The 26,075-nt window shown below is 58.0% G+C and overlaps 8 protein-coding genes across 8 annotated transcripts; 4 read left to right on the forward strand and 4 right to left on the reverse strand.

Moving 5' to 3' along the window:
* The first annotated feature begins 4,211 nt into the window (after positions 1-4,211).
* On the forward strand, positions 4,212-6,945 carry THITE_2062598 (uncharacterized protein). Its single transcript, XM_003649548.1, has 3 exons — positions 4,212-5,786; positions 5,930-6,187; positions 6,269-6,945. The coding sequence occupies exons 1-3, from the start codon at positions 4,976-4,978 to the stop codon at positions 6,364-6,366; spliced, it is 1,167 nt and encodes a 388-aa protein (XP_003649596.1). The 5' UTR covers positions 4,212-4,975; the 3' UTR covers positions 6,367-6,945.
* A 3,883-nt stretch (positions 6,946-10,828) lies between these two features.
* On the reverse strand, positions 10,829-12,258 carry THITE_2149004 (uncharacterized protein). Its single transcript, XM_003649549.1, has 5 exons — positions 11,820-12,258; positions 11,664-11,716; positions 11,502-11,575; positions 11,071-11,405; positions 10,829-10,999 (listed from the first exon to the last, which is right to left on the reverse strand). Exons 1-5 carry the CDS (start codon positions 11,869-11,871, stop codon positions 10,989-10,991), a joined length of 525 nt encoding a protein of 174 aa, XP_003649597.1. The 5' UTR covers positions 11,872-12,258; the 3' UTR covers positions 10,829-10,988.
* A 709-nt stretch (positions 12,259-12,967) lies between these two features.
* Positions 12,968-15,157, forward strand: THITE_2108273 (EPL1-like protein). Its single transcript, XM_003649550.1, has 3 exons — positions 12,968-13,262; positions 13,379-14,149; positions 14,215-15,157. The coding sequence occupies exons 1-3, from the start codon at positions 13,116-13,118 to the stop codon at positions 15,061-15,063; spliced, it is 1,767 nt and encodes a 588-aa protein (XP_003649598.1). The 5' UTR covers positions 12,968-13,115; the 3' UTR covers positions 15,064-15,157.
* A 1,746-nt stretch (positions 15,158-16,903) lies between these two features.
* On the forward strand, positions 16,904-18,249 carry THITE_2108274 (uncharacterized protein). The gene has a single exon (XM_003649551.1). The coding sequence runs from the start codon at positions 17,086-17,088 to the stop codon at positions 18,163-18,165; it is 1,080 nt and encodes a 359-aa protein (XP_003649599.1). The 5' UTR covers positions 16,904-17,085; the 3' UTR covers positions 18,166-18,249.
* On the reverse strand, positions 18,199-20,024 carry THITE_2108275 (carbohydrate-binding module family 48 protein). The gene is made up of 3 exons (XM_003649552.1): positions 19,208-20,024; positions 18,549-19,125; positions 18,199-18,487 (listed from the first exon to the last, which is right to left on the reverse strand). Exons 1-3 carry the CDS (start codon positions 19,993-19,995, stop codon positions 18,440-18,442), a joined length of 1,413 nt encoding a protein of 470 aa, XP_003649600.1. The 5' UTR covers positions 19,996-20,024; the 3' UTR covers positions 18,199-18,439.
* Position 20,025: 1 nt separating this feature from the next.
* On the forward strand, positions 20,026-21,205 carry THITE_2108277 (uncharacterized protein). Its single transcript, XM_003649553.1, has 3 exons — positions 20,026-20,647; positions 20,727-20,980; positions 21,055-21,205. The coding sequence occupies exons 1-3, from the start codon at positions 20,567-20,569 to the stop codon at positions 21,083-21,085; spliced, it is 366 nt and encodes a 121-aa protein (XP_003649601.1). The 5' UTR covers positions 20,026-20,566; the 3' UTR covers positions 21,086-21,205.
* THITE_2108278 (uncharacterized protein) lies at positions 21,177-22,675 on the reverse strand. Its single transcript, XM_003649554.1, has one exon. It carries the CDS (start codon positions 22,327-22,329, stop codon positions 21,325-21,327), a length of 1,005 nt encoding a protein of 334 aa, XP_003649602.1. The 5' UTR covers positions 22,330-22,675; the 3' UTR covers positions 21,177-21,324.
* THITE_2108279 (uncharacterized protein) lies at positions 22,657-25,143 on the reverse strand. Its single transcript, XM_003649555.1, has 5 exons — positions 24,768-25,143; positions 24,609-24,689; positions 24,143-24,467; positions 23,149-24,073; positions 22,657-23,081 (listed from the first exon to the last, which is right to left on the reverse strand). The coding sequence occupies exons 1-5, from the start codon at positions 24,908-24,910 to the stop codon at positions 22,984-22,986; spliced, it is 1,572 nt and encodes a 523-aa protein (XP_003649603.1). The 5' UTR covers positions 24,911-25,143; the 3' UTR covers positions 22,657-22,983.
* Between the last annotated feature and the right edge of the window lie 932 nt (positions 25,144-26,075).

The raw sequence follows: 26,075 nt of genomic DNA on the forward strand, positions 1-26,075 counted from the left end.
TGGAGCAAGCGGTCAAACTCCCCCCGGGCGGGCAAGCTGTCAGAACCGCCTTTCCAAAAAAGCAGGCGCCGTTGAGGAATGCGGGCGGGTATGAAACGTGACACTCCTGGCCCGGCTCCCCCGTGCCCCCCGTGCCCCGCCGCCCTGGATTGTCTGCAAGCTCTGGCCTCACAAAGCAGCAATTTGCCCCGATCGCCCACACGCACTGTTCACGGCCGGAGAGGCAGTAAGTCACAGGGAGTACCGATTTGCTCAACGCTGTGATTCCCACCCGTTTGCTTATTGCGGCAACGCCGCGCGATGTCGGGCGGCTGTCGGCTGCAGTGATCTCAACATGCCGGCCACAACCTCCCGTTGCCGACCCTCCTTTCCCCTTGCAGCTCCCCTGTGCACCATGCCACATAATATAGAGTAAGGGCAGCATCGGTATAAGACCGTCTGTCTGGCAGCCTGTCCATGCCCGGGATGCTCCACTCTTTGGTACGGCATTCGCCGGCTGGCATTGCTCGGTCTGGAACCAGAGGCCACTACTACCCTTACCGATACCCTCTCGCATTATATGGGTCTTCCCTCCTCGAGGGTGGATGGATGCTGACACTCTGGCTATAGCCAAGTTGACTGATACCAAGGTGCCGCGAGGCTGCGAGATTTTCTTTAGATTTATTCCGTACACTGGGTAGCACTGGGTGCCGGCCGTACTGTGTACTGTACGGAATACTCCGTGATGTGCTGCAGTGGAGCGCATTAGGTAACTACTGTGAACAAAAATGGTGTGCGGAAGGCTATCCGCTTCGGTCCACCAACATGACGTTACTGCAGGAACGGAGGTAACTCTCGACAACTTTATTTTAACGTTGCCAAGCCCAGTCATGCGGCTGACCTGGTTAGATGATTTGAACGACAACTGGTTGATTTTTTTCCCAACTTGGTCGATGGTTGGAGCGTGCCGCCGACCGTGTACTTGTACTATGCATGATACACGGCACGCAGTGAAGGAGCGCAGCAACGGGGCGAATGCCTCACAACATGAGAACCCATGGACGTGTTTCGAGCGAAGGACGCCCGGGCCGGGGGAAGGTGAGGCCCGAGCATCTCGCTATGCCTACACAGTACGCCTTGGCCCATTGACATCATGCCGTCGCTCCGGCGGGTAACGCTTCCGGGTTGGCGGGCCCGGCCGCAAATGTCGACCCTCCAGCGACAGAAAATTGACTGCTACTATAGTGAGGCTTGAAGCGACCCAGGCAACATTGGTTCTTCTATCTTGCGCGAAGTTCATTCATGCGGGCGGCAGCGCGCTCGAGCCACTATTAACCAACTCGTTCGTAAGCAGCAGAGGAATCTTCCTTGATCAAAAAGACTACAGATCGGCCTCGGCACACTGGGCACTGCGCAGGCACATCGCGGGCACCACGGTCATCCTGATCCCGTGCAGGTAAACGCAGGTAGCCAGGAATGACCGAAAGCAACATAGGCATTACAAAAATGGGGAACAATAATTGCAATTGCCCGCGAAGCGGGCGAGAGACCCCCTAACTAGTCGTAACTAGTTACCTATACGCCGAGAAGCATATCACAGAAACTCAGGTAACTATCCGCAGCACAAGCAAAAGCGAGCAGGCCGACATTGGACGGGTTCTGCCGGCGTTGTTGCCCATGTGCGGGCTTCCGGCTAATGTCATCCTCATGCACGTCAACTGACTCGCACCCAAAGGTAGCCATACCTCCTTCCCGTCGGTGTTCGGTAAATGATTCCAGAAGACGCGTGGACGCAGGCCCTGATTCGTGGGCGCAGGGAGGTCTGGAAACTTGAGCCACTCAACCCCGGTCGCCCTGCGTCTGCAGCCCACTTCCAGGTTGAGCACGGACAAGGATCTACAATGCAGCTTTGGACGTCCCCTCTGCGCCTGTCGCCTGCTTCATCTGGGGAGCGGCTGGATGTCCGATGACGCATACACTACTACGATTCGGGCGATGATAAGGACTGAGGTTACCAAATTTTCACAGCCGACCTCCGCAAGCCAAACCGGGGTAGTTCCCAAGGCGACCGAGAGGGAGAAATCGGACCTAGGGAGGAACTGGAAATCTGAGGTTGATCTTCGCCCGAAGAGAAGCTTTGGGGCTGCCGACCTAACGAACGCTGCAAAGCGGAGGAAGAACCAGGGCGATGGCCCAGATTCCCCACCAGGGCCAATGTGAAAAGTAATCCGTAGTGTAGCCCAAAAAGAGGGCGGAAGGCAGAAGATTGCGGCCTGGCCATTGCATTTGTTCGTGGGCACACTGAGCGCCTAAACAAGGGTTTATAACCGACCTACACTACTAGGTAGTATGCTACCTGTCTTGCAGTGGGCGAGTTAGCTGGCAACGCTGCAGCGTGGCGTCATGCTAGCATCGTGCACCGGGCCGAGATACCTACCATGTGCTGCCCGAATTGTACTTTCCTTCTCCACACCACACAGACTCTGTCATGGAAGGTAGTGCAGGTCAGGCAGGCAATGTCTAAGGTACGGTTCCGGAGGAAGTAAGCACGCACAGGCAACCCGGCTCACCGAGGCAAGTTTGTTTGGCATGAGTGGGCCCCCTTGAAGCGTCTGCCTTCCCGGCAATGGCCGTCCACAACAAAGCCCCTTCCCCAGAACAGACCCATTCGCCCCTCGGACCCTTGTCCTTGATCTTTCCTGCTTTCGCCCATTCACCTGCCAGGAGACCGCCGGAAGGCACCCCGATCGTGTGGGCCTGTAAGCAACTGCCCATACCCTAAATCGGATCTCTCAAATGAGGATGCGGTGGTATGATGGCAATAGCGGATTCGCCAACCTGGCTCCGAGATTGGTAGAGAAAGCATTTCAAGACATCTGCAACCACGTTCCGCAAAGACGGTTCCTTCTTCCCATCGCGCATCGCGGCTTTTCTGGCAACTTCTCATGTTCCTCGCCATCCGGCGCGGCTCCCCGCAGTGGCGGTCCTGGTTTCAACATTACCCAGGACCTTGTAGCAAAGCAGCTTCGCGCCCGCCCTACTGGCAACCTAAGGTACGGAGATACCTCAGGTATCAAACGAACACAGATGCGCCTTCCTATCTAAGAGACGAAAGCACACAGTACACAGTGCCCAGTACCGGGCATGGACACCGCCGAGAGAGACTAGCCTCTGCATTGGCTGGTGTGATTTGGGAAGGAGCCACACCCGGGGGTAGCCGGGTGTATCAGCCCAGACCGTCGGCATCGGTCAGGACGGAGAGCACCTCCCTAACTGAATCGTTTCCGGCTTTCTGTTGCTTCATTCAATCAGTCCAGTCGGCACCAGACTACCTAGGCAACTACTACCACGTGTGTGTGTCTACCCTTTCCATTCTCTCGCTGCAGACACACATCCCAGCTTGGCAAGCCTCCCGGTTGCAGATCTGTCCGCCCCCCTTGAGCCAGCGATCCAGTCCCTGCAGTGTGAGGCGTCTCCCCCGCAGGGGGGTGTCGCTGTAGATCTTTCGGCCCAGCTTTGGTTTGAACTCTGAACCCATTCTCGAACGCGCTCTCCGAGACACTCCTCTTATGTCTGAGCCAAGCAGTCGCTCCGTCCAGGTATGTACACACCCGTACACAGTACTTGGTAGTCCACCCGGACGAACTAAAATGGAATGGCCGCTTTCGTGGAGCCCTGCCTTTGACCCTCCGGATCGACCTTGGGACCTATCCATTCGACATGCTCTTCCCCATTGGTTGCGTTTATGTATACCATCGACCGCCACTGGGACTGCACCGTCTCCTTCCACGATCGTCGCCTTGCTTTTTGTCTTCCGCTGGCATTTGGGCCTTTGCCTGGGACTCCCAAGCCAGCATTGCGTTTCTGCTGGACATCTGAGACCATCGCCCGCGGCCGTCCGACGTCTCCTCTCCACAACCGGGCCGCGCAGACGAGACAGGCGCTGTTGTTGTTTGCAGAACGGTGCACCAGGTCAATATCTGCCAGTGAGCGAGTGGGCGCAGAAACCGGTCCCTCTGCATGGGAAACCAACCTGGTCCCGGTCCGCTTCCCAAGACGGCGGTCCCCTGTCCTCAACAGCTCCGTTGCCCCAAAAACTCTGCCACCACTCGGCCTATAGCAGACAAACGCCGTGACGCTCGCTGCCTTACCGACGCTCGCTGCCTTACCGCGTGTTTCCGGATACGGACCTGGCAACGGCAGAGGTTTGGTCCGCCACCGGAGCCTAGGACCGCATCGTGACTACCGGCGCCGTCCGAGCGCTTGCTATCGAAGTTGTTCGCGGCGCGGGCCTGGCAGTAGGCCTCGGAGAAACGCCTTTCTTGAGTCAGAAGACAAGGCCGCTGCTTCTCGTCTCGCGATCTGGGATCTCCCTAGTCAGTCCTTGCTGCCATTGAGCGAACTCGTCCATCCCGGTCTCTGCACACAACCCTAACGTTTATCCGTCACTCGCGCGTCAAGTCCCTCTCTCTAGCTTACTCGAGAGTTTCGCCATCCCCACTTTTGAGCCTCGAGACCAGCGCTCAGGGTCATTGCGACGGCACGCAATCGTCAGCATTGCACCGGCCTTCAGCTGCGAGAAGAAGCACGCACGTGGTCTCGCCATTTTGGAAAGATCAACTTTCTCTCGCTCTCGGCAACCTCCTGCGCCGGTGTGCTCTTCGGGACTCCTATCACAGAAAATCTGCGCCGCGCTTTCTCCTCTCCTCGCCGCTGGCTACGTTTTTGCCATCAAGGATTGTGAGCTGTTTCTCTGGCGGTCGACATCGAGTGGGGAATAGACCGACGCTTCCTCTTCCTCGGCGCGCCGCATTCTTTACGTTCGCCTTTTGCCGACATCGAGAAGCTCTTGGGACGACGACTCCGGGGCCTGATCGCCGAGAAAGCCGGCTTCTGCATCGGCGGACTCGTTCCTGCTCCAGTCGCAGCGGCCTCCCGAGTGGGCTTGGGAGGGGCTTTTCCGGTTGTTGGGCGGTTGCTCAGACCTGATAGGGGCATGGACGACAACAGGGGCCAAAGGAGGCAGAATGAACCGCCCGTCTATTCCGCTTCCAGTTCGCGACACCATCAAGCGCTGCATGACCATTCGCAGCAACGGCGGCCCTTTGGGGCCGCGCAAGGGGAGAGATTCAGGCCCGCGCCACTCGGTGCGTCACCGTCCGGGGCAGCACGGGGAATGGGCGGCTCGACTGGCTACGGCGGGTATTACCAGGACACGTCAGCAACCGGATTTCCAACAACGGCGATGCCGCAGGGTGCCATGGGCTATCACCATTCCACCGCGGACTACGGACAGCCGGATTCGCGGCAGACACAGAGCTTTGGGGGCACATACACCCCGACAATGATGTACAACGTGCAGCAAACGGGAGGTCCGCAGGGCGCCGCCGTGTACGATGCCAGCCAGCAGTTTCCATCACGGCAGGCTGCAGGACTCCCGATGATGGCAACGGATGTCACGGCCCCTTACTTTTCAAGCGAGCCAGCCAATACGCCGGCCCCGTCGACCCTGCAGGCCCAGACGGCGTCTTCCAGCGCCACCCCGGTATATCAGCAGCCCGGCTTGCATGGCTATTCCACCGGTGGCATGGCTGCCATTGGAGGGATGGCGGCGCAATCCACCCCAGCAGCCGAAGTGAGGATGGAGGAAGAGTATCCCGCGGCCGAAGGCCTGGACGAAGCGTACGCAGCTTATCAATCGGCACTCAAGGAGATCTTTCAGAACATCCGAAACGGCGTGCTTGCGGAGGCCAGCGAGTCCCTCCTCAATGTGTCAAACTGGCTATTGTCGCACGTTGTGGACTTGGGTATGTCTTTCTTTTCTTTCTCTTCTTTTCTTCCTTTTTTTATTTTTCTTTTTTCTTTCCTTTTCTTTTGGCCACCGACGTGGTGTTTCTTTTCCACCCGACAGCAAATGGAATGCGGCTGATACGGATTCCACTGGGTCTAGGCCTTACTTCTGACGACCAAAATCTGCATGGAGAGCGAATCAAGATGTGGAATGACTTCAACCATGCCTGGTTGGCGATTTGCCAACGCCAGAAAGAAATGATGGAGTCCGGACAGCAGCTGCAGCGCTCCCAGAGCCTCATCCCTCGGGAAGGGCTGGAGAAGATGGGCAAGGAGTTGGTCAAGCTCTGCGACGGCATTGAGCGCCACGGTCTCGTCGATTACCAATATGGCGTGTGGGAAGAACAGATCGTCGACAGTATGTGTGGAATCGCCCTGCGGTGGTAGCGCTCGGACCTTTGGTTGGATACGTTTGTGTGGCTGACAACATTGTCCTAAGTTCTCGAACAGTGCTTGGATCTCTATGAGCCTCCGAGCGCATCCCCCGCCGGCGGCGGCGGTGGTGGTGAAGGATCGTCGAACAACCGCCGCCGCTGAAGGAACCGAGATTCCCTGGGGCTTCTGCTGCTAGCTGACCCCAAAATGCCTTCATCTGTTCCTACCTTCATCAAGACGCTATGTGCCACCAGACTGTCTCCCTCGCTGACATGCCTGACTTACGTTTTTATTGATTTTGTTTCTTCTTGCCATCTTCGACCGTTTGACGATTTCAAAGTACTACGGGCACCGGCAGGGAGTTGCTGGATCGTCTGAGTGTCTACTATGCGGAGTCGGCCGGAAGTTGTAAGAACAGACGGGTGGTTTACAGGCGCGGTGCATTCCTCCCATTCACTTGGCTGCTTTGCTTGCGGGGTGGTTTTCTGATTTCTGTTGTTTTCCTACTTTGGGCTGGAGCTTATCACAGAGAAGGGGGATTAGAAGCTTGCCTTGCGGCACCCCGATGAAGGGAGTAAGGGGGAGGTCAAACCCCCCTGCTGGTTTTGGAGTTCTGGAGGTTCTTGCTTTTGTTCCAATAGGAACGGGGAAGGGGAAAGCGAGACACGCAGCTGGACGTCCCGCTTAATGGCAGGCACACACACATACAACACGCACACTCCCGCGAGGGAGATTCATGGGACGCGGACTCGGCGTATATCGCACGACAAGACGTCCGATTGGCGATCACGGCGAACCTCAGCGGGAATGTGGAGAGAAGAGACGATACGAGAACGACTGGGCCATGTTGTACATGATGGGAGACGAAGAAGATATGGGGTGATGAGATTGGACACGGCATGGCTACACGGCATGGTTCTTGGATCGGAAAAGAAAAAGGGGAAAGTCAAAGTTGGCTGGTCTGACTGTTCGCTCCGGGGTGGCGCGGTGTATCTGTACGTAGCCCTTCTCTTCTGCTGCGATGCGGGCAAAGATGGACTGTTCAGCGCGGGCGGAAGGGCGTGTTACCACAGCACGGAGGTAAGGGTGGATGCGATGCAGGCGGCGGAGATACCCGTTGGAGGCGCTCTTTGAAAATGGACATGCATTGCCAGTCAAAATCGAGGCATTTCGATATTCCGAGAGCCTCGGCGCCATTGTGGCTGAATGACATTCCAACCCCCTGAATGGGATCCAGGACTCCCGTCCTTGTTTTGGTCTGCCGATTGGGCAAACGGAGGTAGAATCTGCTATGTAGGTAGGTAATCATTGGATTAACCTTTCTTTACAGAGCAATGACAAAAAAATTCTCTCGGAAGTGCTTTCCGTATTGGGGCAGATACGGATTAGTGTACCGCGCCGAGAAAGCCTGAAGAAACCACTTTTTTTTTTTTCTTTCCGGTCGGCAGTGGCAACATTCGGTCCATGGCAGCTGAAGAAAATGACTCTCCTCCGACCCCTCCCCCTCCCCCCTTCCCCCCTCCCTCGGCGCTACCTCCGTGATCAGCTTGGGTCTCCAGTTTGCCATGGGCTGCAGGATCGAGTTGCTGCGCCGACGTTGCATTCCGGATCTGGGAGCAATTTTGTCTCCCAGGCTGCGAACCGGGGCGGCTGGCCAATCGCAAGGTGCAGGACCCCGGCAGCTGCCTGCACCAAACACCCCCTAACCGCACCGCCGGGACACGCTATGCGTGGTTTTGCAGCCAATTGGGTTTCGAATTAGGCCCCTCCCGTTTCCTCAATCTGCCATTTGCTCGCCGCGGCATCCACTGCAAACGACCGGCATCGTCGGCGATCTCCCAGGTTGTGAGAGGCCGCAGACAGCCAACTCGGAGGCAGACTTGTTCACATGTGAAAACTCCAACTTTGCATCGTACTTTGTACAGTACATGTATGACGGCCGTTACACCACGCCGGCTCCCCTCCCGGACCGACAGAAATGAATGTCTTGGACACCAAGTCGACGTGTATGTGCAAGCGTCACTTTCCTTCGGCAGGCAGCTGTCCCTGCTGTGCCCTGCAGAATCGGTTGTGACGAAAGCGTGCATGCTGCGAGGAAGGCTCCGCGGTACACAGTACAACCTACCGATGTCTCAAAACCTCAAAACTCGAACTGACTCGGGCAACCAATCACAGCGCTGAGACGGCACGGATATTGTGCCCTGTCAGAGACGAAACATGGAAGCCAGCCGCCGTTGCCACCACTGCCTAGTGTAGGTCCATCTCGAGGGAAGACACAAGCAAGATCGGTCTCGGCCGTGCTTTGACGTGTCACAACAGGGACCCCACTCGTTGCGCTAACACAAAGGTAGTGTAGGTCGTCTATTCCGTCCACTAGAGGAGTATGTGTACAGGTGCATGACGGCATTTGCACCATTTGCGTTGGGAAGACCGAGGCAAAGCCGGGGGCGCAGCATCGCAAGCTTCAACTCCGTGCGGAGTAACTAGCGTAATCGGTGACAGAGGCAGGGGCTCCACCGTCGGAACAAGCTCCGTTGGCGGTCTCAAGCTGCCGGAAACAGACGCCGCCGACAACCATCTCGGCGGTTTTCTTCCCTCTCACGTCGGACTCAAACACGTCACCTGTGACGGATACATTGAAACCCCCTTTTTTCCCGTTTTCTTTGTTCTTGCACTCGCAATTTCCCCGGCTGCATGCTCCGGAGCTACACCGAAGTTAGCGCCGCCAGGCCCCGGGCCCGTGGCCGGCTCGGGCTCTCGGGCGAAGCGATCTTTGCGCATCCGGGCAAGAGGATCCGCAAACGACGCTGCCAAGAAGAACGCTCTCGCCTATCCAAGCAGTTGCCGTTCGATGCGATCTGCCATTGCTCTTGCAGACCCCAGTCCCGATGCCGAGGATTGGACGCACGACTGGCAAGTTCCGAGGAATGTGCGGATAAAGGTGAGGCGAGCAAGCCGACGCGGTCCGACAGGCCGGCCAGTGAAACGGAGGCGGGTGAGCGGACCCCTGTTGCCGGCCCTCGTTTGTCGATGACAACAGCCTCAAAAGTTCGAGGCGAGGTCCGGCGCGCTCGCAGCTGAATTGCCCTGTCACATCGACCTGACCGACAAGTCGCCTGGAACGAAGTGAGGCTGCAACGTCGATCGCGAGCCTCGTCACCGCACCTTGTTCAGCTGAGCCGAGCTGCTGGAATCGCGACTTATTCTCTGAGTACACTAGCCCGGCACAGTCTTCGTTCCTTTTCCATGCTGATCTCCATGCTGGCACATCTCCACCACCGACCGCCACCAAAGCTCGGAACACATGGACAAAAAGCCCCGTTGCCCAATCGGGCCTGCTGCAGCGCGCCGTCTCTCAGCGCTCCTGAGACAGTGATCCGTACTGCAGTGTACTTGGTACGAAAAGGAACCCGGCTCTTCACGCGCCAACGCCTCCCCCCCGCCCTGCCCCCTTGCCCCTCCACCATCGTGGCGTCGATGTGTCCACATGCAAGCGCGGAGGCCGGGGCTAGTGTGCTGGCCCACCCTGCGTGCGGCCGCATCTGTCAGATCCGGCCGGTCGCATGGAGTCCTGTGCGCCCCGTGGCTTCGAGCCTTCCTCAAACGGGCAAGCAGCGATCGTCACGTAGTATACACTGCTGTCCAGCGAAGGACGACCCCCTTAGATTCTGACTGGACCATCAGCATCAACGTCCCTGGCTGCCTGACGGGGTGCGTCTCTGTGCCGCCTCGCCTCGTATGTGTTGCCATGTCGTCACATAGCCGTAGCTCTCCAAGATCCAAACCCAGACATGTATCTGTATTCTGTAGATCCGTACACGCCACACCGACTCAACCCCGTTCCAGCGAGAAGGCATGCTCGCAGAGATATCTTCACACCGCCTCCGTGATCCCACCGTTGTCTGGTCTTCCATGCCCAGCCCTGCCGTCAAACTCCGCCACACCCGCTCCCGTGCAACTACTGCCTAGATTTGGCTACGATCGCCCGCCCAAGACAGCGGCACGTCTAGAACACGGGGATTCACCTCAGCTCCGAGATCTTACCGCTCGCTGACCGACCACGGTAGCCAGATGTTGGCAAACGCGTGGAATGGAACGGGAGGGATTCCTCGCACACCCCCCCTTTTACCACCTCCTTCGGTTGACGTCACGAGAAGCTCTCCAACTGCACCGATGACAGCTGAACTTACTTCTTACGACTACTCCGCAGTGAGCGCCAGCAAATGCTCTGCGTCATCCATGCCTGTTTCAGCTACTAACTACCGAGGAACAGTCTTGCGCCCGGCGCGGACGGCTGGAGTCGTCCTCACAAGTCGAACCCGGCCTGGCCGATCTCCGGTCTCACATCACAGCGGAACAAGCATGAAGAAGCCGACATACATGTTGCCGATATGTGTAAGTACTGTGAACAAGAGGCGCTATGCCGTCGGAACATAGAAGTCTAGCTTCCCTTGGCGGCCCTGCCAGCAGAAGGCCTGTGGGGGGTGACCGGCCGGAAGGGAGCAGGTAGGGTATGTATGGATTGGTCGTTCAACCCCAAGTTTCTGGGGGTAACTAGCTCACCGGGATGGTCTTGATGACTACGTCCGGACAGAATCATGCCGAGGGACGGCAAAGAAGATCTGGGAGGTAGGGAGTGAGACTGATCGTCTCCTCCTCATGGTTTTTTCATTGACAAAAAGTCATGGTGAAAGAAAAGGAGAAAATAAGCTCATCATATATCTTCTTGTCCAAGCGTCATGTCATGCCATGGTATCTCATGGATCTCAACCCTTTCCCATCGCTCAGAACTGATCTGCACCGCGAGTCAGCCATCAGCCTCACAAAAAACGGCAAGATAAACCCCAGAGAGAAGAGAGAACGCACCCAGCGTCATGCTTATGCTCACGTCCGTGTTCTCGACCATCCTAGTGAACTCCTCGAAGCTGATCTTGCCGTCCTGGTCGAGGTCGGCCTCCATGATGGTCTTGTCGACGATCTGCTGCAGCTGCTGGTCCTTGAGGTTGCTGCCGACCATCATCTTGAGCACGATGAACAGCTCGCCGTTGCTGATGTAGCCGTCGCGGTCGATGTCGTAGACCTTGAAGGCGAAGCGCAGCTTCTGCTCCTTGTTGCCCTTGCTGCTGAAGGCGCTCAGCCCGGACACGAACTCCTGGAAGTCCACGTCGCCGCCGCCGTCCTCGTCGAAGATTGCTATCATTCTGCAGAGGAGAAAAAGAGGCGGTCCGGTTAGTCTCGGCGGCATCTCGTGCTAACCAATGCATTTCTCCCTTTAAAATGCGGGATAGAATGCGCACCTCGTGGCCAGCGGGTTCGACGATATTTGCGGCAGGCTCAGGAACTCTTCGCGCTCGATTGTGCCGGAGTTGTCCTGCAACAACGGCCAACATCAGCAACCTGATTCCGTTTCCCGCGCCGCCACACACTCCTCACCAAAGCTCTCGATCGAGATAACGCACCTTGTCCAACTTCATGAACCTCTTCCGTAGCCTGTCCACCTCCTCCCTGTCGACTATTCCACCGAAGGAGGAACGCCGGTCAGTTCCAGCCCACTCACGACCTCACGCGACAGGCAATAGAGAAGAGGGAAATAAAGAAAAAAACAAAAGTCGCACAGTTGGACCCCTGGACAATGTTGTCCAGCACCGCGCTGGTCGTGTTGCCCATCTTGCCGGCGACACTGTGATGTCCGCTCAAGCTCCCTGCTTTTTCTTATTCGGACTTCGTCCGTCCGCCCGGAAGGTCGCCGGATCGCTGGATATGGCCTCGAAGGTGAAACTTGAATGTCGAGAACTAAGGGTAGCGTTGTGGTTCGCGATCGAAAGCGAGATGAATGGGGTGCGATGGGGTACTAAGGCAGGGTAGCTCCGTTTGTCGGCAGGGTCCCCCGAGGAATTCGATGGGTACTCGGCCGTTCGCTGGGTAATCGCCGTTTAGGAATCAAAGCGCGGTGTGATCCGTCGAAGTGCGACAGACACTGGTAATTGGGCTTGTGGGAATGGGTCAGGCTCCAGCTCGCGGCTCGATCTCAGGCGCGGGAAGGTGAGGTAAGGCTGAGGCGGTAGGTGGGCGGTTGGCCTTGCCTGCGCCGAAACCAAACAAAAGCTTGGGCAGAGCATGGGGGAATGGCGGGGGAAAGTGGAGTCGAGACCGGTCCAGGTTGCGGGTTGCATGCCACGTTTGGGTTCGCACACTGCACAGTATACCTATACGAGAGCCACAGAAAGGTAGCCACACTTCGCCAGGCAAACATGCTCATGCAATGCGGCCCATATACTACGCCAGACGAACGACGCTTTCAGCGTTCCTGGGCAAGGGAATAATATCAAGGATGTTGAGTACCGAAGAAGCGCAGATGCACCCCTGGGAGTGTGTATTTGCAAAGCATCTTCTGATACATAGTATTGAAGTTGGTAGATTATCTGTGTTTCTCGACAACTCTGAGAATATGATTCTCTGAGAAGCGAAGCGAACCAAAAATGAAAGGTGTTTGGCACCACACCTGCAGGCTGAAGGGAATTCACTTCAGGTAGGGTAGGAGCGTCATCTGCTGCTGCGCCTCTGTGAAATTTCGGGGGTGATGCACGCGGAATGAGGGGCGAGGCAACATTCATCGCTGGGCAATTGTTCTCTGGCCAGGGAAAGTGGGTGTGGGGCAACCCCCCTTTCAAGGAGCCAATCGCCAGAATCGGAGCACTGGAACACGCCGCCAAAACAGCAAACTCTGCGCTGGAAACATCAACGACACTCCGTCAAGAGGCGACACTTTAGCCATCAAAATATCAACAACAACGCCGGTTTTCCATCAAAAAACTCGGCAGATCGGTTTCGCATGGCCCGTTGAATGACAGAAAAATTTTATTTTTGGGGTTTCCCCAGGCTTCTGGCCACACTTACCTGCCCCAGCAGCCATGGCGACCCGCAAAGTCCGATACAAAAAACTGAGCGTGAAAACGCCCTTGGCAGTGCTCAGAGAGGATCAGATCGATCCGACAGAGTATGAGTCGCTCACAAATGAGGCCCAGATCGCGACAGGCGTCGAACAGGCCGAGGAAAATGTGAGTAGAAACGTGTTCACCGAAGCATGACAGCGAGTCACGTGCACTTGCACGTGATTCACATCCCTCGGGTGAGGAAAGGAAGGGGTTGATCGTGACTGACCTTCACCCCACAGGAATACCATCTTCAGGCAGTCCTGCAGAGCGCCGGGGTCGCGGCGGATAAGGAGATTCCTGTCCCGCCTCCGCAAGAGAGTGCCCTCAACTATGATGAGCTCTATGCGCGGCCGTTCTCGAAGACGTCGACATACATCCGCTTCTCCCAAACGGTGGAGGAGTCCATCGGATGTATGTATGACATGACCGCGGATGACGTGGTATTTCTCAAGTCGTACAACCAGAAGCGGCACGCGGGGGCCCAGCTTTCCGAGGATGACTTCGAGAGGATCATGGACGTGTTCGAGGCGACGTCGGAGCTGAAAGCCCCCTACGCCTCGATAGACCAGACCATAGTCCCGTACGATGAGATGCTGCAGGGCCTGCAAGAGCTTGACAAGGCCAAGCTCATGCCTCACGCCAAGGAGATCTATGAGTACTGGAAATCCCGGCGGCAGGCCCTGAACAACCAGCCGCTCCATCCGACGCTCAAGTTCGAGAGGCACCTGGAGAGCGATGACGCCGATCCGTATGTTTGCTTCCGGCGCCGTGAGGTCCGCCAGACCCGCAAGACACGGGCGAGGGACGTTCAGAGTGCCGAGAAGCTCAAACGCCTGCGGAAGGAGCTCGAGGAGGGTCGCCAGTTGGTTTTGGCTGCGCACAACCGTGAGGTGCTCAAGGCAGAGATGCTGAAGGCGGATCGTGCTATCTTTGAGTTGCGAGCGCAGCTCAAGGAGCACAAGATCCGGCTAGGCATCAAGACCGACGACGAAGACCTCATCAACCAGAAGGTGAGCCCGCCACGATCCATGCGTCGCAAGACATGCCGTATGGTACTAATGTCTCGCAGCCGCAGAGGAGGAAGGCTCCCGAGGCTCCTGCAGTGCAGCGGCCGCCAGCGCCCGCACAGCTGCGCATCGCCGTGCGGCCAGATGGCCGATCTGCTGAGGCTGATCTCTCGCTGCTTTCTGACCGTCTGGCCGAGAAGGAGAATGAACTCCGTGCCGATATCGAGAAGAAGGTGCAGAGCCACAATGAGTGGAACCGCGACCATTTGGACCTCACCCGAGGCCCGCTGTCGCCGGTACAGTGGCCGAGACGGAGCGCCGGCTTCAGGCCCGCAAAGACGCAGTATTTGATCACGCCGCCGGCCTCTGTGTCGTCGGTGTCCTTGGATGAGCCCACGCCTATGGAGCTTGACAAGCCCCATCCTCTCCAGTCCGTCTTCAAGTTTAGGGGCGTGGCCCGGGACGAGCAGTCGAGGGAGAATCCGCCTCTCTATCGGCGTCGGATCGGCCGGCTCAACCGGTTATGGATTGACCGTCGCGGGTTGGCCAGTCCGCCCCGCGACGTCGATGCCGAGGTGTTGGATCGCTGGAAGTATGATCAGTCGTCGGACGACGAGGACGACCGGCCGATGTACGAGGTCGATCCCTTTGACACCAATGCTCTGAGATTCCGGGCTTCGATCCCACTCCCGCCGTGGATGACGAATCGAGGAGCGACTCCTCATGCACGACCGCCGCTGCCACCACCTCAGCAGCAACCTCAGCCGCACCCAGCAACACAACCACAGCCACAACCACAACCGCAACCACAACCGCAGCCGCAACCACAACCGCAACCGCAACCGCAACCGCAGCAGCAACCACAACCACAACCGCAACCATCACAGATACCTCCACAAGCTCAAGCAGCAGCTTGAAATCCGGGCTTGTTTGCTGCGGTGTGCGTCTGCAGTTTGCGGTCGTTCATGACAGACAGCGCATGCGCGGCCGGGTAGTAGCAAGAAAGATGATATTCTCGCTGTGTATACCCTCTCAACACTCCCATGATTGCATTTAACGACGGGCCTGGCAAAAGACGGGATAGGCCTGACCCGGCGTTTTGGCGTTACGGGCTTTTTCTGTAGATAATAGTGTCTGGCCAACGCAGGCTATGTATATAAGAATGGCCGATGACTGCGCGGTCTTTTTGTCGGCGGGAACAGCGACGTTTTGGTGGCCGTGAATGGAAACGAAGAAGCGTGTTTGTGACATCCCGTCTTCGCCCTTTTGCGGTATGGACGTGTGAATCTGAACCGATGGGTACGTCGTTGCCCGGGGTTGAGGTAGGATGGTGGAGAAGCCTCTGTGTAGATGGGTTCCGATGCCGGGTCTCGACAAGCCCAGTGACGCCCATCAGACGTCATGCCTGCCCGGGAGTTCTTCAAACAATGCGGAACAGGGCGGGCCGCTGGTTGTTTGCCAGCTCATCCGGGTGGGTTGGGGTTGGCGAGGTGAGGAGGACTGGATAGAGAGTTTCCAGGCGAGTTTGGCGTTGATGGGCAGGACCGACTGTGTGCTTATGACCGAGGGGGATGCCCGGTTTGACCCGAAAAAGATGGGACGCGTGTCGAGTCTCAGCAGTCCCCGCCCAGAGCCAATGCGTCTCGGGCAGCACGGGAGGACAAAAGAGCAGACGGGACTCCTCCCAGAGTGTCGTCGTTCTTGCCCCTCGGACCGTACACAGCGTGTTGCATAGCGGTCGATCCCGATCGGCGCTGCGTCGCCATGTGGCCCAGGCTACACCAGCGTGCAGGGTGCGCGGCCGGGAGTCGAAAATTGGATATCCAGACAGTGTGCCTCACTCTGACGTAGCCAGCAGGCAAGGCCCGGCAGACGTCCGTTATGCCACTCCTGGACTGCCCATTTGTATGTACAGGCACGTGCGAGGTGCGGTGAGCCCTAGCCGTTCCGCATTGTGTTTTTGCCGCATGGGAGGGTTGGCGATAGAGGCGCAAAGCGGAGTGCGGAACGCGGCAGCGGCTTTTGCAGGCCTCGTCCTTCTGCAGAGTAGAGAAAGCTTCTGCGGCGATGGCGAAGGAAGATGGTGATTGCTGCTCCTGGGTACGGCTAAAGCCCTGAGAAAAGGCCAGCCAGTCAGTCTCACTGCTCCCAAAATTCTCAGCGCCGGAAGGAAACCCTCCGTGGATGAGAGGAAGCTGTATAGCGTGGACAGCTTGATGCTGCCCAGCTAGAGAGAAAAGAAAACATACCTCGAGGAATATAGAGTGAATTACAAGCCAGTGGCTTGTCTACTCCTCTTCGTAGTCCCACAACTTGGGGAAACGACTTGGAAATAGCGTGCCGGGAGGTCTGCTCAGCTCCATGATTCTCACCTCTCGCAGATGACGAGGAGCAGGAGTTCGAATTCAGAGGGAAAATGTAGACAAGCGCAGAGTCCTGAGTCGATACTGGATGGAGGACGTCGTAGTGCCTGCGCACATCGTGGCCCTCGTGGTGGGAAGAGCTTTGTTACATGGAGGTGAAGGTCGAATTGCCCGAGTTGTTCTCGGTGCAGTGGGGGTGTGACGAAGAAACCCCGAGGGTGGTCCGCCCACTGGGCGGAGCTGTGCGTGAGCGTGGGCCACGGCAGCAGGCCAATCACCATTGACCAGTGCATGCGCCCACTGTTTGGTACCATAGGTACGTACCTTTCAGGGCTGATCAGCAATTGAAGGAGACCCCTCTGCTGCTGCCCCGCCGACGGCATATCAGTGGACAGCAACACGGCCCGAAGGCGCCTCAAACAACGAGCTCCAACCTCAGTCAATCCCTAAAATACGGCTTTCACTCCCGGAAAGCCCTCGCAATCCACCGCAGCAGTCGCCCGAAGCAAGAGAGTGCCCGACTTCTATACGATCCACCGCCGATTTGCAGTAAACCAACCCCACTCCAGTCCCAAGATGGACATCAGCACAAAAAAGCGCCGCATCGCCCTCGGCTGCGAGGGCTCGGCCAACAAGCTCGGCATCGGCGTGATCCTGCACACGGGCGATCCGGGCTCCGCCTCCAGCACGTCCACGGTCCTCTCCAACGTGCGGCACACCTTCGTGTCGCCGCCGGGCACGGGCTTCCTGCCCAAGGACACGGCGCAGCACCACCGGGCCTTCTTCGTGCGGCTGGCGCGGCGGGCGCTGGCCGAGGCGGGCGTGCGCGTCGCCGACATCGACTGCATCTGCTACACGCGGGGGCCGGGGATGGGCGCGCCGCTGACGTCGGTGGCCGTGGCGGCGCGCACGCTGGCGCTGCTGTGGGGCAAGGAGCTGGTCGCCGTCAACCACTGCGTCGGCCACATCGAGATGGGGCGGGCCATCACGGGCGCCGACCACCCGGTGGTGCTGTACGTGTCCGGCGGCAACACGCAGGTGATCGCGTACGCGGAGCAGCGGTACCGCATCTTCGGCGAGACGCTCGACATCGCCGTCGGCAACTGCCTCGACCGCTTCGCGCGCGCGCTGCAGATCAGCAACGACCCCGCGCCCGGGTACAATATCGAGCAGCTGGCCAAGCAGGGCGGGCGGGTGCTGCTGGATCTGCCGTATGCTGTGAAGGGGATGGATTGTTCGTTTAGCGGCATCCTGACGAGGGCGGAGGAGTTGGCGGCGCACATGAAGGCCGGTGGGAAAGGCCCCGATGGGGAGCCGTTTACCGCCGCGGATCTGTGTTTCAGTCTGCAGGAGACTGTGTTCGCGATGCTCGTGGAGATCACCGAGCGGGCGATGGCGCATGTGGGGAGCACTCAAGTACTTATCGTCGGCGGCGTCGGGTGCAATGAGCGGCTGCAGGAGATGATGGGCGCCATGGCGGCGGACCGCGGCGGGAGCGTCTATGCGACGGATGAGCGCTTTTGCATAGACAATGGCATTATGATTGCGCATGCAGGACTGCTGGCCTACGAGACGGGGTTCCGGACCCCGATCGAGGAGAGCACATGTACGCAGCGGTTCAGAACAGACGAGGTGCTGGTCAAATGGAGGAGGTAGAACGCTATCTCATATTTCCGCATAAGCGGGACCAATCTCCTAGTGAACATACATGCATGGCTGGCCCTCCCATCGCCGACGCTGACGTTCCGTCTCGACGCCGAAAACCAAGCAAACTCCATATACCATGACCTCAATCCTTAACCGAGGGCTCATGTGCTGACTGAAAGAAAAAGAGAAAGCTCTATCAGGTTGTAGACCATACCGATGCTCCTGGATCCCCGGTGCGCCGCCGCTCAAGAGGGGTTGCTGCGGCCCCTCTGAAAATCTAGACTCATATGCCCTCCGTCGTCGTGGGCTTGTACATGATAGTCGTCACATACTGGACAAGCGGTTAATCCCTTCGTTCACGAACTGACCACGGGGGGCAGTCCTAGACTTACTTTGCTCTTGTATCTCGTTGTCGCCGAGACAGCGAGCACATTATTCTTGATGCTGCTCGTGGCCAGGTGGTTGAGGACCGTGTGGTTGGGCTGGGTCAGAACGCTGTTGTCATCCTTCCTCGGAGTGGCCGCGTTTAGAATCGGCTTGCTGAGGAATCCAGGGAGGGCGGGCGGATTTGGTAGTTTCTCGGTCGCCAGGTATGCATTGTGGTAAAGGGGAGAATCCTCGGGCTGGTCCAGATCGAGGAGATACTTTGGAATCTTGTTCTGGAACTGACTAGGCGGCGGCACATCCCTATCCCTGGGCGCGGGAGCTTTTCCCTCTTCCTCAGCCGGGGGTTGGCTCTCCTGCGGCAGCTGCTGAGAACTCTTGACCTCGGAGGGCCCATCCGTTTGGGCGGGGGCAGGCGGCAGATCGTCGGGGTTGACTTCGATGTAGTTGACTAGGTTGTTACCGAAATCAACTGTCGTCGGGTAGTCGGGCGACGTCTGCATCTGGCCGTCGACCAAGAACCGGATATGGTGCGTCCCTGGGAGAACATTGACGGTGGCTCTGAAGACGCCTGGCTGCCCCTCGCTGTCGCCGACATTTCCGCACGTTAGCGCTATCACGACCGGGACCTGATGGCGGGCCTCCCCGGCCAGCCAGTGGCACTTACACTGGGTGTAGCCGCGTCTTGCGATTCCACTGGAATATTGTCCCGGTTACGTAGATCTTCTCGCCGCCGTGTCGCCATTCCAGGCTCGTCGGCACCGTCGGCCGCGTTTTGTCGACCAACAGCTCCTCGGCATCCTCTTCTTCGAGCCCGGAGGTGTCGCTGAGGTTCGAGATTGGGTGCGTAAGGTTGGCGCTGTCCAGGCCCTGAAGATCGTCGATCGGCTGGCTGTCATCGGTTGGGGCGATGATGGGCGAGCCCGGCGTGTGGAGCTCCTCCTCAATGGGGAGCGGCAGACGCGGCGGGCGCGTCAGGTACGACACGTCCTGCAAACTGCTGTGCGGCATGGGGGCAGATTCGTAGATGTCGTCGGACCGGGGGGAACGCGGGGATCTTGGCGATGCGGGCAAATTGTGGGAGTTGGGCACGGCTACGGGCTTGGCAGGCACATGGCTCGGGCCAGAGTCGCGCTGCTTGACTTCGACCGGTTTTGCAGAATTCGTGGAGCTGGCAGCGGTGGTGGAAGACGAAGCGGTCGAAAAGCCGGACGAGGCGCCAGGGCCGAGGGGTCGGGGCTGCAGCGGCTTGGGCCGGCTGCCGGTGCTCGACAGCGGTTGGACAGAGGTGCCCTGCGCTTGTGTGAGCGAGGGTTCTGGCGGGGCAGCAACCCGGGGGTTCTGCACCGGGAAGGGGTTGTGGTAGTCCGGCCTCACCGGCCGATCATGCTGCGAGGGCGCTTGGGGTGACGATGACTGGCTCGCGGCTTTGGATGTGGACGGGCTGTTGCCCATTTTTGTTTATTTTATTCACCCGCCGATCTAGCTGCGGGCTTCTCATACAGTAAGCGACAGGACGAGGGCAAGGGACTCGGGGCGCTGTGAACGTGATATGCTCAGTTCAATTTCTGGCCGGCTCGGAAGGCGTGCGATGCGAGGTGCATGAATGAGCCAGCCGGTATGTCAGGCGCATCGCACAGAGGCTCGCCTTCGATTTGGACACAGCGTGGCTATGGATTGGTGTTGATGGAGGAATGAGGGATGCACCGAATCCAGGTTTCAGTGAACAAGCACCACCACGTTCCAGTGCCGGGATCTCCCTGATAAGTGAGAACACATCTGCCCCACTCGCTTTCTGCTGTGCCATCCTGTCCGAAAACTGGCTGGCAAGAGCTTGGCTGCCGCACCTGCCTGGGACATGCAACTGTTACGCAGTACCCCCAAGGTCAACGTTCACAAAGACAAGCCCCACCAACTCAACTTGCATCTCACTGACCCTGACCGAACCGCAAACTCAACAAAGCTCACATCTACATCGTTCTCGCGCGTATTGGCCTTTACCCTCTTCTCAACCAGACAACACACAATGTCAGAAAACTTCGTTGCGCCCGGCCAGCAGCGCTACCTGCGCGCCTGCATGGTCTGCTCGATAGTCATGACCTACGCCGTGAGTTGCCCCCAAGCTCTCACCCTCACCCGCCCCCATTGACTACCTATGCACAAACTGACCTTCCCAACCACCCCAGCGCTTCCGCGACGAAGGCTGCCCCAACTGCGAGGAGTTCCTGCACCTGCAAGGGTCGCCAGACCAGATCGACAGCTGCACGTCGCAGGTGTTCGAGGGGCTCATCACGCTGGTCGACCCGGCCAAGTCGTGGGTGGCGAAGTGGCAGCGGCTGGACGGCTACGTGCGCGGCGTGTACGCGACCAAGGTGTCGGGCCAGCTGCCGGACGATGTGCGGACGACGTTGGAGGAGGAGTATCGAATCACATATATCCCGTATGTCGCTTTTTTCTTGTTTGTCAACTTTGGTCTGCCGCCGGTTGAAGACGGCGTGGCTGATGTTCTGCTAGACGCGATGGCAGCGCGACGGAGGCGGATTAGTATTCAAAGAGCGTGTGTTCTTGGGCAAGGTTAGCGTTTGGGGCTGGAGTTATGGCGTTGGTTAGGACACAGGCGGCATCTCGGTTTAGCGCCATCTAAACGGTCTACCGACGAGTGAAGACACGACATCATATCATGCATCATCCAAATCCTTGGTATCATGCCCATGCTAGAATGCGATACGCCCAACGCCAGAAAATGCTTGCACCGCTTTCCACCCCTCCCTGTCGGATTGGTAGCTAGAACCGCGGCTTCTTGTGAGGAGGCCCGCCGCCGGCCTCGCGTGCCCTCTTTCGCTCCAGCTCTTCCTTCATGATCCTCTCGGCCTCGCTCATCTTCTTTGGCTGAGCAACCATGACCTTCTTCGGGGCACCAGCAAAGGCGTTCTTGAAGACATTTTTTGGCTGCGGTTTGCCGCCAACCTTCAGAGACACCGGTTTCGCCGCCGGAGGCGCCGCTTCTGTCGGTGTCGTCTCTTCCTGCTTCTTCGCCTCGCCATTGCTCGTATCCTCTACGACCTCGGCAGCGCCACCCTCTGGTGTAGGAGCCGCGCTCTCAGGCGTCGCACTTTTCGCCGCTGATTTCGCCGCCCCAAAGTTCAGCTTGATCTTCTCGCCTTCCTCCCGCTTCAACTCCTTTGATCCGCCCCCTTCCTCCCCCTCCCCATCCCCTACCGGAACCCCCCTGGCCTCCGCATCCCTCTGCGCCCGCCGGATCTGCTCCCGCAGTATCATCTGCTCCCGCTCCTCGTCGCCCTTATCCTGCATCTCCTTCCGACGCACCGCCTCCCGCCGCCTCATCGCCTCGGGCGAGTCGTCGATCCAGGCGATGAAGATGCCGTCCTCCTTCTCCTCGGCGCGCACGATGCCCTCGCGCGAGAGATACTTGACGAATTCGGTCAGCGAGTGCCAGCGCGTGGCGTTCATGTGGACGTGGTCGCGGCGCGCGATGACCTCCTGGTAGAACTTGTTTGCGTGCACGCTCTTCTCGCCGTGCGCCGTGCGCAGCTGCGTCACAAAGTCGTGCAGGAACTGCCGGCTGTACTCGTCCTGCACGGCGCGGAAGTTCTGCCCGGCCTCGAGCGCCCGCCGCGTGTGGCTCTCCGACTGGCAGTGCATCTTGAACGCGTTCTCGTCGCGGCACGCCTTCTCGCATATCTGGCAGTACCAGCGCAGCCGCGTGAGGCCCTTCTGCTTCATCTTTTTGGAGAGGTATTTGATCGAGCCCGGCTCGGCTTTGCCCATCTTGGCGATAGGGGGTGCGACTCGCTACGCGGAGTCGAGCGGCCAGGGGAAAGTTTGGTTGTGACGGTTGAATTGGGAACGGTCGCAATGGCGTGGCAGAGAGGAGGACGTTGGCGCGGAGGTGGCACGGTGATGCGGTGACGCGATGATTCGAAGTTAGTGTTGGGGATGGAGAGGGCCGTTGCTGTGTTGCCGGAAGCTGATGCACATGCGGCTGCACTGCGAACTTGGGTCGTAAGGCGATCGCTATCACTGGAACGCCACGCCGATAAGAAGCAGAGCGGATCGCTGCAGCCGACCCTAACCCTGCGCGACCATGTCGGGTGCTGGCCCGTTGAACTCCCGTTCATTCAATACGTAAAACACGGTATTCAATACGTCAAACATATCTGTCTTGAGTTGTCCAGAAATGCTCGAGGATTCCAAACCAGTGAGATCTACTGCAGTTTAAAGTGTGCATCTCCTCCAGCCGACGATGCAAGAACAAATGTCTAATGATCTGAGCCCGCTCGCCCCACCAAGCATCTAAGCGAATCCTGTACCGGCTTAAGAGAAGGCGAGGACCAAAACGGTCTCTCTGGGTATCCACAGTGACGCTGTGAGTCTTCCAGCGCGAGAAGACAGGAAAAGTGGCAAAAAAGGAAGAAAAAGGAGTTACTCGAGGAAGGTGAAGAGGTTCGTGTGCAGGATGTTCATAGCCCTCTCCGCGTCGCGAGCATCAATAACGCACGAGATGTTAATCTCGCTGGCACCTGAAACCCCGGGGTTAGTTTTTCCGCGAGCAAGGGAAGAGGCAGATGATAAGAAACCTCATCTTACCCTGAGAGATCATCTCGATATTGATGTGGTACTCTCCAAGCGTCGAGAACATCTTGCCGGCAATGCCCACCATGTTCTTCATCTCGGCGCCCACGAGGCTGAGGATGCTCATATCATGCAGGACGCTGACCTCGCCGCACTCGGCCCGCAGCTGCTCCACCGCTTGGTCGAAGTTGCCGAACTCGGAGTTTGCGGTGTGGACCGCTATCGACACGTGGACCTCGCTGGTGGAGATGAGGTCGACCGAGATCTGCTTCTGGTTGAGGATGGAAAACACCCGCGCCAGGAACATGTGCGCTATCGACCGCTTGTTGGAGTGGATGTTGATAATGGAGATCTTATCCTTGACCGTGACGGCCGTGGGCCGCTTTGGCTTCCTCCGCAGCGTCGGGTCGGATGGCTGTCTGGACCGTTGGATAAGTTGGTCCGCGGCCAAGAGAGGATCCGGTTTCACAATCGTGCCCTCGCCGCGCGCGTTCTTGACGTTCTTGATGCGGATCGGGATCGGCGGTACCGCCTTGATGACCTGATCCATGGTCAGGTGGTGGATGACTTCGGAGCCGTAGAACGTCAACTCGGCGGCTTCGGACGGCGTGATGGATGGGATGAGTCTCGCGGTTGGCACTTTTGTCGGGTCGGCCGTGAAGATGCCGTCCACTTCCTTCCAGATCTGAAGCTCTGCCGCCTTCAGCCCAACCGCCACGAGCGAAGCGCACAGGTCCGTGTACCCGCGTCCGATGTCTCCGTCCAGTAGGCTGCCGGGGACATTGCCAAAAAAGCCTGTGACGACTGGTACCCTGTCGCCACAAGCGAGAATTTTCTTGCAGATCACGCTGGCGGCGTGCTTGTAGAAAGCCGCATCAAGACGGCCCGGGCTGTCATAATGTATGATGTCGGCGAGGTCAACGTACTCAGCATCCACCCCCTTTAGCGTCCCGGTCAGTCAGCCTGAGAGTATCCAACGGGGACGAAATGGCGGACTCGACAGACTCACCCTGTCCTTGAGCAGACACGTCATGAACCTGCAGCTCAATTTTTCCCCAAAGCTGACAACTCTGTCTTTCGCCCGGGAGTTGATCTCGAGGTTGAAGCGCTTAGCAGCCCCCAAGTAATCAACCAGCAACTGGCATTCCATCTCGGTATCGGCCTTCAAGAGTGCGCCAAGCTCCGGGTCCCGGATAAAGCTGTCGGCAGCCGCGACATGGTCACTGCAGATATCTTGAACGATGTGCTTGGCATCGTTCAACAACTGCTCCTTCACGTCATAGTTGCTGGCCGCGGCACCTATGGCGCGCAGTTTCTTGTACACCTCAATTAATCTGCAGGGAGAGGCCAAGTTGTCAGCCATTTCGCAAGTCGTTGAGAAATCAGGGGGCTGCCGAGCCGCGATCCGGCTGCTGATTGCGCCGGGGGGGAATGCAAGACCACAAAGCGTCCGAGAACTCCCACGTCACACTAACCTGCTCGTAGTCCCCGTCGCTTTCTTGCCGGTGCTCCGGGCCGAGCACACGACCACGACCCGGTTGCTTTCGACATAAGATCTGTTTCTCATGTGTCAGCCAACCGGCACATGCGTTTTATTCACTTCTTGTTGGGTCGACAACAGAGCAGGCCCGCACCTGACGATATCCTCGGCAATCTTGTCGGGAAATTTGCCAACGCTGGTGCCGCCGAACTTCTGCACGACCCAGCCGAGGGCACTGTTGTTCCTCAACAGTGACCGGCCCATCTCCTGACGGTCCACCGAAAGCGGCGGGCTCATTGACTCAGAGTGGCGGAGACGAGGTGGTTGAAGCTGCCACGGGATGCGCAGGGTGCCTGAGTGGACTTGTTCCGGGAAAAAAGACGTCCGCGAGAGAGCCTAGAAGAGCCAATGGCGCCTCTGGCGAGAAATGGGTCTTGTTGAAAGTCGAGATGGGCTCGCGGCAGAGGAGACACTCGGGGGGAGGGGCTGCTTTTCAAGACGTCTGCTGTCCAACGTTCGGAGGGAAGAAACAACGAAAGAAGCCAGGCAAATTACTCCAAACAGGGCTCGGTCTAGAAAAGACAGATTCTCCCTTCTTTGGGAAGGAGGCCAAGGGTCGTCGTGCGGGATGCGCTGGGAAAAGAGCGTGTGTAAGTTCGCAAGTGAGTGGGCAGTGGTGAAGGCCACCCTGGCGCAAAATGGGGGCAGCAGTTGCGTGGGTGAGAAGAATATGGGGGGAAGGTCTCCGTCACGCAATGTCTAGTCTACTTCCGTACAAGTAAACCCGCACGAAATGGAGACGAGAGGCAATGACAGAAAAGGCACACGGAAAAAAAGGCACAAAGGAGCCAATCTGATCCAGCCGGGCTCGCCCGCCTCCTGCGGCGAGTCACCACCTGCGCAACGCAACGCCTAAGTCGGAGGCAAGGTTTTCCAGAGTTGCCCGTCGACGCCGTGGATCCCTGCCGAGTTACAGCGGCGGGGCCAAGCGAGCGTGGTGGGGTTCACGGGACGCCACGGTGGAGTTCATGTGCTGGCTCTTGAACGGGAGCAAGTTGACAAGTTCGTGAATGCGAGGAGAGTTCACATGGAAACTTTGTAAGGGCAATTTTTGCAGGTAGGCTTTGTTAGGTTGTGCCTATGCCTTACCTTACAGTGAACGGACTACCTAGACGATCTGGACCTTCCCTTTCATCTTTGTACATCTTGCAGTGGTGAGGTTCAGTGAATGTCAGTTTTCCCAAGTCGTAATGACTCACCTGGAATCTACGGTACGGAGTGCGGCCCGTAATGTACACGTTAGTTACTTAACTGCGGGACCTAGGGTACAGGAAGCAGTGCCCCTGGTCCGTGCAACACACCACCCTGGCAATCTTGAGATCCAGAGGGCGGCAGGGACAGGGTAGCATGGACCCATGCCGCCAAGCCCCCGGATTCGCATGTATTTCACTTCAATTCCATC

Source organism: Thermothielavioides terrestris, chromosome 1 (assembly GCF_000226115.1).
Source record: "Thermothielavioides terrestris NRRL 8126 chromosome 1, complete sequence".
Taxonomy (NCBI): domain Eukaryota; kingdom Fungi; phylum Ascomycota; class Sordariomycetes; order Sordariales; family Chaetomiaceae; genus Thermothielavioides; species Thermothielavioides terrestris.